Raw genomic sequence first — 9,579 nt, 5'->3', positions numbered from 1 at the left:
CGACACCTTGGGCAGGCGGGGAAGGCCGGCCAGCCCGGCTCCCGCCCCGGCACTCTCGGTTCCTAGTTCTGCACTGGCGGAGCTGGAAGGGGAAGCGCCGGCATGGGCCCTTGCAGCTGCCTCCCCCACCTGGGCAGCTGGGGCCGGTTGCTCAGTAGAGCTGGCCGCCGACGGCGGGGCTGCTGGCAGGGGCAGCTGGAAGGCAAACCAGGGGCCTGGGGGGGGCTGGGGGAGGCAGGAGATGCCTGGCAGCTGAGGCGCCCTTCCATCACCCCCATGCTGTCACGCTTCTCATGGCCCAACACCTGGGCAACCCCAAGCGGGTGCTGCACAGCACTGTGCCCTCCCCCCAGCACTGGCACGGGTCTGGGGAGCCCGCAGCAGAGCCCCCGCCTTCCTGCCGCCTGCATCAGAGCCCTGCCAAATTCCTCCAGTGACCCCGAGCCACCGGCCGGCACCACACTCGCCCAGCCCAGCCTGGGCTGTCCCGCGGCCTCCCGGAGAGCATCCGCCAGGCTGCGTCACGGCCCTCCCGCTTGCATCCACATGGTGCCCTGCTGCTGCCAGGTGTCTGCCTGGCAAAGTCAGGGCACTGTGCGGGGGAAGCTTGCAGCACCGCAGTCCTGACTGGCAGGGTCAGGGCATTGTGGGAGGGAAGCTGACGGCTGCGCACTGCCCCAGGGCTTCCTCCCCACCCTCCACCCACCATAGTGGGAAAGAGGTGCCAGCTCTGGCCAGCGTGGTGTGCCCGGACACCGGGGTTCCTCACTTCCCCTGCCCATGACGCCTGCCCTGGGCAGCCCCTCTTGGGCCAGATCCTGAGAGGGACCCCAGTGCTGGCTTTGCTGTGAGCTGCGTGGCTGGAGTAGAGACCTGCCACCAAACTGCCCCCCGCTGGGGCACTGCTGGGGGAAAGCTCACAGCACACATGGTCCACAGGGTGGGGGGGTGTTTTGGGAGAGCCGGAGCCAGGCTGGGACAGGCCCGGGGCAGGGGCTACCAGGCCAGTGAGAGCATCACGAGGGTTTTGGGGGGGTACCTGGATGGGGCAGGCAGCACGGTGGAGCCAGGCCAGGGTGGGCAGCACCCGGGTGCCAATGCCAGATCCCCCGCGCTGTCACTGAGGAGCGCGTGTAATGGTATCTGGGCTATTTTGGGCACTGCCAGGCTGAGCCTGCGCCTCCCCCGCGTGCACCAGCTGCTGCTATTTCGGAGCTGCTGGCACGGCCCCCTCCCGCGGCTGGGGGTGGCCTCACGTCATCCGAGAGCTTTAAGCCTGGCAGGGGGAGGGCGTGGGAGTCACCGCCTTAACCCAGCCAGCGCTGGTCCGGGCCTTGCTGACGTCCGGCCAGAGGGCTGCAAAGCCACTGCCCGGCTTCTCCGTACGGCCAGCCCCAACCTTGCTGCTGAGAGGAGAGCCCTGCCTGCAGGGCTGGGGCCAGGACTCCTGGGTTCCTGGAGGGAGTGGGGTAGGTAGCATGTGTCACGTGCAGCTCGGGGAACAGGACTCCTGAGTGCTCCTCTCTCCCCTGTCTTCTGTGTGGACAATGATCCTGAGGGGGACGGGCACTTGCTCCCTGCCCACCCCCACCCCCCCGGGCTCTGTGCTAACAGGCTCCATTACAGCTTGCCCAGCTGCTGGTATCCGTCACATGAGGCGCCTCGCTAAGCCTGCTCCGCTAGCAAGCCAGGGTGAGCTCACCCAAGGTCATGTGAAACCCTCTGAAGCCCCAGGCAGGACACTGCTGTGAGGAAGCTCACAGCACTACTCCTCTGCCTGGCAGAGTCAGGGCATTGCTGTGAGGAAGTCCACAGTGCTGTCAGTGCCCAGGAGATGAGTCAGGTGGGGGCCCTTACTCCAGCTGCCATGCGACGAGCGGACTTTATCCAGGCCGCAGGTTCCAAAGTCCTGCGCGCTCATATGCAAGCAACCACAGGCCCACATGCCAGGGGTTTGGGCACCGTCTCTGCACGAGACCTGCCCGGGGTCAGTGTCCCACATGGGACAGCATTGCAGCATATGGCAGTCCAGGCAAGTGCTCCTTATGGTCAGGACATTGCCCTGCAGCGGTCAGGGTCACCTGGAGCCTGCCATGCAGCACCCTGGAGCTTAGAAAAGGATGAATCCCCCTCCACTAGGAGAGGGGGAAACTGAGGCAGGATGCTGAGAAGCAGCCTGCCCAAGGTCAGACATGGCACCCAGGAGTCCTGCTGCCCCAGCCACCGCGGGGGGGCTATGCTCCAGGGGGCAGCAGGGCCCTGACCCCACCAGCAGAGTGATTCGCCAGTCTGGCTCTGATGTTGGCCACGGCTGCCTTACACCGGGCGTGAGCCACGCCAGCTCCCTCGGTAGCCTGCAATGGGGCCTTGCGGGGCTGCTGCGTCCCGCAGTGCCCCTGTCTGAGCACAGCCATGGGGGGCTGTGAAACCCTGGGGCTGCCACGAGGGAGTGGGTCCGGACTCCTGCCCTGCTGTCATCCGGGAGTAAATCCAGGCCCCTGGGCGGCCGGCATGGGAAGCCCTCCCCCTCACTCAGTCATTCCAGTGGGAGGTCTGCTCTGTGCAGATCCAGAGAAGCAGGACTCCTGGGTCCCTAGCCTGACCAGGTCACTGTGCCTCAGTTTCCCTGTGTGTGGGAGGGAGGTGGCGGCAGCAACCTGGCCCCCACAGGGCAGGGAGGATGAGTGTGGCTGCCAGGGGCAGCACATGTAAGACTGCTCCTCTCCTGCCTGCCAGGGGGCTGGGGTGGTGCTGGGGCCAGAGCCACATCCCCCCTGGCTCCCTAGTCTTGGCCCCTGGAGGGTAGGGTCCTGCTGACCGCCCCCACGCTCTCTCTGCAGAACTCCAAGACGGTGCAGGGTCTGACCGGCCTCCGCAACCTGGGCAACACGGTGAGTCCTCCCCACCCAGCCAGGGTCCCCCCGATGCCCCGACCTCTCTCCTTCCCTGCGCCACCCGCCAGCCATGCGCCCATGTCTCGCAACTGCTGCGGAAACCACAGCCCTCAGCAGGTGTCCCTCCTTCACGCCGCCTCCACACAGCGCCCACACAAAGAGGAACCCCTGCAACGGCAGGAAATCCCAGCCACGTGCCCCGGGGGTGCGCAGAGTCCCCTGGCACCGGCTCCACCCTCCTAGGGCATCCCTGGGGTGGAAGTCCCCTTTGCTTGTGGCTTTGAAGCCCCACTCTGGGCTTTGGCCCTTCCTCCCCTGCGTTCCCCCCCACCCGCCCTGGGGCAGCCTGCCGGAGATGTGCCAGGAGGTAGGTCCCGGGCCCCCTCCCACCCCAGCCGGGGGCTGTCATGCCTGCCGTTGCCATGATGTCTCTTCTGCCTCCCCCAGTGCTTCATGAACTCCATCCTGCAGTGCCTGAGCAACACGCGGGAGCTGCGGGACTACTGCCTGCAGAGCCAGTACCTGCGGGACCTCAACAACACCAGCCGCATGCACACGGCCCTCATGTCAGGTGAGAGGCTGCGCCAGCCTCGCTGGGCTCCACCTTGCCCCCGCAGCCTGTGCTCCACCCCACGGGCCGGGCCACGAAGCACAGGCGCGTTCCCTGGCAGCTCTGTCCTTCCTCCTCGCGGCCCTGCACTGCCTCAGTGCCCCCTCTGCAGCGCCGCAGCCCCCCTCTGCCCTCAGCCAGCCCACCCGGCAGCACCCGAGCCCACGGGGGTGGTGGAGAACGGCCTCCGCACCAGGCAGGGGTAAGCAGGGCTCTGGGTCTGCCACCCCCATCACCACCGTGCTCCACCCCACAGAGTTTGCAAAGCTGCTCCAGCTGCTCTGGACCTCGCCACCCAATGATGCCGTGAGCCCCTCGGAGTTCAAGACACAGATCCAGAGATACGCCCCCCGCTTCGTGGGCTACAAGTAAGGCCCTGCCCGGCTGGAGGGAGGAAGGGGTAGCAGGGCAGCCTGGGCAGGGAGCGGTGCCATCTCACCCGCCCCCGTGTCCCTTCCAGCCAGCAGGATGCCCAGGAGTTCCTGCGCTTCCTCCTCGACGGGCTGCACAGCGAGGTCAACCGGGTGCTGGTTCGGCCCCGCGCCAGTGCCGACAACCTGGATCACCTCCCGTGAGTGGGCATCACTCAGAGGGTGATATCAAGGTGCCCTCCCTGGGTTGAGGAAGCATCCCCAGGCAGAGGCACCCAGCCTCTCCAGCAGCTGCTTCTACTACCAGTGCCCCCTACCCCATGGCCCCTGCTCTCCCTGTGGGACCAGATTAGGGGTGGGCAGCAGCACAACTGCAGCCCGTCAGGGCTTGATCAGGGTAATGCTTGGGGTGGGGAATAGGACTCCAGAGCTGGCCTCAAAGCAACACAGTCCTTGGCCCCCAGGCACCTTCTCCCCTTGGCCCTTTCCCATGTGAGCATCTGGGATGTGTGTCCTGCAGAGCCGGGGGTGCAGGCAGGGGCCCAGAGGGCTGAAAGCTGCCCATGATGTCCCAGTTTCCTTGGTCTATGGGCCCTTTGGCACCTGGCACACAGCTGGGCCTGGACAGCGGCTGGCAGCCCAGCAGAGCTCGAGGCCGGGGGTGCCCATGCCAGGAGGAGAAAGGGAGGAGCCCGACCCTAGACCCTGGGGTTGGAGGGCTCAGGCTGGGGCACCTCTCACATGCTGCATGTCCCCGCAGGGATGAGGAGAAAGGGAGGCAGATGTGGAGGCGGTACCAAGAGCGGGAGGACAGCCGGATTGGGGGTGAGTGAAGCACAGGGGGCAGGGGGTGCTTTGCAGTTGGGCTCTGTAGCAGGGCCTGGGGGCGGCTGGGGAGGGCGCGGGCAGGGCCAGGGCTGTGGGTGCAGCTGGATGAGCAGGTTTAGCACTCCCAGACGCAGCCCCCGGCGTCTCACTGCTCCTACTCCTGCCCCCAGATCTTTTTGTGGGACAGCTGAAGAGCTCCCTGACCTGCAGCGAGTGCGGCTACTGCTCCACGGCCTTTGACCCCTTCTGGGACCTGTCCCTGCCCATCCCCAAGGTAATGCCCGCGGCCTCGTGCCCCCGATCTGCTCCTGTCCTGCCCGCCCCGGGCACGTTCTCACCCTGCCTCCTCTCCCCGCAGAAGGGCTACGGGGAAGTGACCCTCATGGATTGCCTGCGCCTCTTCACCAAGGAGGACGTGCTGGACGGGGACGAGAAACCGGTATGGGGCACCAGGGCTGGGGGCAGATACATGGGCAGGGCAGGACGGACGGATGGGACCCATTAGTCCTCAGGGCTCTGCTGCAGCAACTGTGCAGGCCCAGGGTGCGAGGCTGCTTGCCTTGGGGAGGCACCTCGAGGTGGGCATCGCAGGCTGGCCCTGGGCCTGTTTATTCTCATCCCCCACCCGGGGAGCGCCGCGTGCCCCTCGGCCTCGTCCCTCACTGGCCCTGTCTCCCCAGACATGCTGTCGCTGCAAGGCCCGGACGAGGTGCACCAAGAAGTTCAGCATCCAGAAGTTCCCCAAGATCCTGGTGCTCCGTATCCTTTAGTGCACCCAAGTGCCCCACAGCTGCCATCCCAGCACTGGGCAGCCTGTGGGGATGCGGGGGGCATGGGTGGGGACACCTCCGGATCCAGCAGGACATGGCAGAGGCAGCTGTGGCCTCCTACTCTTCCCCCATGCACCTATCTCCATGCTGCCCTGGCCCTTTCCTTGACACCGTCCCCAGACCTGAAGCGCTTCTCGGAGGCCAGGATACGCACCAGCAAGCTCACCACCTTCGTCAACTTCCCGCTTAGGGACCTGGACCTGCGGGAGTTCGCGGCACAGAGCTGCAGTGAGTGCCCGAACAGCGGGCAGGGGCCAGGAACTCACACTTGCCCATCACAGGGGCTCCAGTGCCATGCACCCCTCCACAGCCCTGCCACCAAGGGAAAGCCTGTGGGGAGCTGTGGACTCCCCCTACCCCAGACTTGTCTTGCCTCGCCGGGCAGGGCCCTGTCCCAGGAGCCCTGCCTCTCTGTACCCTGCGCCATCCTCCCCACCACCCTCCGTCACAGAGCTGTGAATGGGACCCAGGCGTCCTCGTGCCTCCAGCTGCCCCCTCAGTCCCCAAGGTCATGCTGCTTCTGCCTGGCGAGTAGGACCCCGGGGTCCCCCACGGGTGCTCTCTGGGGCACCGGCATGGCCCCAGTGGTGCAGAGCAGAGGGGGGGACTCTGTCCCCTGCCATGGCTAATGGCTATGTCTGTCCCCGCTTCCCCAGACCATGCTGTTTACAACCTGTATGCCGTGTCGAACCACTCCGGGACCACCATGGGGGGACACTACACAGCCTACTGCAGGAGCCCCGTGTCCGGCGAGTGGCACACCTTCAACGACTCCCGGTAAGGCCGGCACCAGGCAGCCCCACCCTGGGGTGCATGCTGTGGGTGTTGGGCAGCTGTAGGGCATGCTCTGACTGCAGAGGATGAAGGGGCTGTGCGGGTTCCTTGCTCTGCCCCCCTCGCCCTGATGGCCCCCTCTGCCCACAGCGTCACCCCGATGTCCTCCAGCCACGTGCGAGGCAGCGATGCCTACCTGCTCTTCTACGAGCTGGCCAGCCCGTCTTCCCGTATGTAGCTCCTGCCGCCCAGCCCCGGAGCCTGGTGCCCGCGGGGCAGAGAGGACAGGACCACGCCTCGGGGGGCAGGTGCACAGGGCCCTGCCCCAGGCCAGAAGAGATGGCAAGGCTGCCCCTGGCATGACATCCAGGGGGGTTCCCAGCATTGGCTGAGCGAGGAGGAGAAGAGCTGGCACTGAGGAGCTGGAGTCGCGGCCTCACCGTCGGCAGGGGCTGGCGTTTAGCTTCGTTTGTTCCCTTTGGTGTGTAATAAAATGCTGAGCAGCAACAGAGGGCACGGGAGCCTGGCTGCGCCCTGTGCCCCACAGCACGCCGCCCAGGCAGCTTGGGATCGTGCCTCCTTCACCCAGTGTGGCGGCGTCCCCGGAGCCCAGCACTGGGCATTGCTGCCTGCACCCAGGACACCACGGCACTGCAGGAAGGGAAGGACACTGCGCTGCCCCTACCCTGCCCCTTCCTGGGCCAGGACTCGGAGCCCCAGCAGGCCCGTGCCCATCTCAGCTGGCCAGGGGGAGCCTTGTCGAGCTCCTTTGCATCCGTAAGGGACCTTTCTCGGCCCGCAGCCGCTGCCCAGCTCCGCGGGTCCCCGCTTTGGGCGGGTTCTACCTGCCTCCTATACAACGGTGCCTTAAAACATTGGGGAGCGGCTGGGGGGCCCCATCCCCCCAGGCTGGGCTGTGCCCTGCCCCTACCCCGCTGCTCTGGGGCAGGCTGGGGTGCTCGGCCCTGCCCACAGTGCCCAGGGGAGCCAGCAGCTTTCCAGGGACCGGCTGCGTCTGCCCCATGAGATCTGCAGCACCTGGCGGGGGCAAGCCCCTGTTCCAAGTGGGAGCATGCAGGGTGGTCATCCCACTGCCCCTGGCCCTGAGAGCCTTTTTTAGCTTTTTCTGTAATTTATTCTCTCAGCCCCTTTCCTCCCACTCGTGTCCAGGGTGGGGGCACATCCAGTGTGCCCAGCGGTTGGCCTGCCCCCTGCACAGCCCTCACTCCCGCAGGGCGGGTCGGAGAGGACCGTGCACGGCTCACGGAGGGGCTGGCGAGGGCATCGTGGAGGGGAAGGGGCACCATGGGGGGCTGTGGGTGCATTGCTTGTTTACTGTGTAAGCAAGGCGAGTGGGAGAGCGTGTTGTACAGGAATAAACTGGAGCTCAAACACCCCCGGCTGCCGTCCTTGTGCTTCTTGGGTCTCCTCGGGGTGGGGACAGCCCTGCACGCAGCTCCAAGCAGTGCAGAGAGCCAGGCCTGGGGGGTCTGGTGCACAACGAGCCCGCAGTGGTGCTTCTCCCATGGCCACCTCCCTGCTTCAGGGCTGGAGCTGCCCCCCATGTGGGGGTCAGGAGGGACCATGCTCAGGATCCTGGTGGTGCTGTCTGTGCGGGAAGCAGCTGGTTGCTGTTGGCCTGAGGTTACCAGCTCCCACCGCCCATGAGGGCAGGAGCAGCAGAGCATCAGCCCCACCGGGCAGCTGTCTTCAGCTCCACAACCGGGCTGGGCAGAGAGGCGCCCTGAGCAGGGGCACCCTGGGCCCTGGCTGGGGTGCCAAAGCCATCCTCTACAATCTCCCCCACCCCACAAATACCCGGCACGCCCAGAGCACTAAGCCCCTCTCCCCCACAGGCCCCTGCAGCTCCACGCTCACCCCAAAGCTCCCAACAAAAGGCTTTTCTCCCCTGCTTAGTAACGGAGAAGGGAGCCGGGTGCTCGGGGATGAGGAATGCGGCTGCCTGGCTGGGCTCTGGCTCCTAGCACTGCGGGAACAGGATGGGGGGAGGGAGGGAGGGGCATTGTGACCCCCACACATGGGCACACACTGCCCAGGGCCTGCCAAGGGGCAGCATCGGGCCAGGGGCATGCACTAAATAAGCACTGGTGCAAGCCTGGGGCAGGCTGAGACTGGAAGGGGCCTGGAAAGAGGCAGGGAAAGGGGGAGCTGGGACTCTCCCCCAGAACAGGCAGCCACAGCACCCAGAGCTGCCCCATCCAGCCCGCACTTGTCTTGGGGCCTCTCAGCAGCCAGGTGGGAACAGGACCCAAAAGCTACACAGGGCACAGCCACGGTCACCAGAGTCCCCCGCCCCAGCTTCACCGTGAGCACGGCAGGGAGAGCAGCCCCGAGCCACAGCGGGGTCGAGACCTGCTGGGGAAGGCACCGCACACTGGGCAGCTGTCCCCGAGCCCCACGATGCAGCCACCTCTGGAGAGGAGCCGCTCGCCAGCCTGCAGCCTCCCCAGGCAGCCCCCTCTGCACCCCAGCTGCCGGGGCCAGCAGCACGGAGCTGTGCCTTTAAGCCTCCAGTTTGCAGCGCCAGGGCACCTGACCTCAGCATCCTCAGCTGAGTTGGATTAAGGACTGGGGGTGGGTGCTTGGAGAGTCTCACTCCCCTCATCCCCCCAGAGCCCAGCACAGCCCTGCTTTGGCTCCTGTGCCTTGCCACCCGCCAAACCGTGCCCGTTTATATCCCGGTGGAAGTGGACGTCTCGGGGATCCTGTGCAGCTGTGCTGATGGCAAAGGGGTTGTGGGAAGGCGCCTGGGGCTGGCAGGGGCAGGCAGTGGTGCCAGGAGGAAAAGCCCCCAGGGTGGGATTCTAGCCGGACCTGCCAGAGTTGCCCGCCCGCTGCCATGAAGGATTTCACGGAGATCACGCTGTGTGCCGACGCGCTGGACCAGAGCAAGGTACGAGCACCCCCTGCCTCCGCCTGCCCCACGGCCATTCCCTTCAGTGCTGACCCCTGCCCTCCGGTGCCCCCCAGCACGGTGCCACTGGCAGGGGTTGATGCCCCAGAAAGCCCCCGCTGCTTGCAGCTCAGTTGCCACCAACCGCCCCGGGCATAGTGGTGCCCCCGACCGCAGCCCCCACTCTTTGCCTTGCAGACAGAGTTTTGCAATCCTGCCTTTGAACCTGAGAGCGAGGGGGCCGGGGCCATGCCCCCCGCCCGGCACCGGACAGAGGCCAAGAACGGGAGCATCACGGGAGCCACCTGGAACGGCCTCGGTACCGTCTGCTGGGGGCTGCGGCACCCCGGGGTGCCCT

At 66.3% G+C, this 9,579-nt stretch overlaps 2 protein-coding genes across 7 annotated transcripts in view; both read left to right on the top strand.

Annotated features, from left to right (window-relative positions):
- USP2 (ubiquitin specific peptidase 2) overlaps nucleotides 1–7,703 on the top strand; it is a 23,848-nt gene extending 16,145 nt beyond the window's left edge. For all 6 annotated transcript variants that reach the window (XM_006020381.3, XM_006020380.3, XM_006020379.3 and 3 more), the window contains 11 exons: nucleotides 2,841–2,891; nucleotides 3,342–3,465; nucleotides 3,761–3,872; nucleotides 3,965–4,075; nucleotides 4,636–4,700; nucleotides 4,874–4,977; nucleotides 5,062–5,142; nucleotides 5,384–5,462; nucleotides 5,654–5,761; nucleotides 6,190–6,310; nucleotides 6,458–7,703. In XM_006020381.3, coding sequence (XP_006020443.1) covers nucleotides 2,841–2,891; nucleotides 3,342–3,465; nucleotides 3,761–3,872; nucleotides 3,965–4,075; nucleotides 4,636–4,700; nucleotides 4,874–4,977; nucleotides 5,062–5,142; nucleotides 5,384–5,462; nucleotides 5,654–5,761; nucleotides 6,190–6,310; nucleotides 6,458–6,545 — 1,044 coding nt within the window. In that variant the 3' untranslated portion in view covers nucleotides 6,546–7,703. The remainder of the gene's footprint in view (nucleotides 1–2,840; nucleotides 2,892–3,341; nucleotides 3,466–3,760; nucleotides 3,873–3,964; nucleotides 4,076–4,635; nucleotides 4,701–4,873; nucleotides 4,978–5,061; nucleotides 5,143–5,383; nucleotides 5,463–5,653; nucleotides 5,762–6,189; nucleotides 6,311–6,457) is intronic.
- A 612-nt stretch (nucleotides 7,704–8,315) lies between these two features.
- MFRP (membrane frizzled-related protein) overlaps nucleotides 8,316–9,579 on the top strand; it is a 7,766-nt gene continuing 6,502 nt past the window's right edge. The window contains exons 1-2 of the mRNA XM_025199977.1: nucleotides 8,316–9,221; nucleotides 9,420–9,540. Coding sequence (XP_025055762.1) covers nucleotides 9,168–9,221; nucleotides 9,420–9,540 — 175 coding nt within the window. The 5' untranslated portion in view covers nucleotides 8,316–9,167. The remainder of the gene's footprint in view (nucleotides 9,222–9,419; nucleotides 9,541–9,579) is intronic.

This window comes from Alligator sinensis, unplaced genomic scaffold, assembly GCF_000455745.1.
Source record: "Alligator sinensis unplaced genomic scaffold, ASM45574v1 scaffold278_1, whole genome shotgun sequence".
NCBI lineage: Eukaryota > Metazoa > Chordata > Crocodylia > Alligatoridae > Alligator > Alligator sinensis.
The sequence above is the reverse complement of the archived record's forward strand: the minus strand, read 5'-3'. Positions and strand labels throughout refer to the sequence as shown.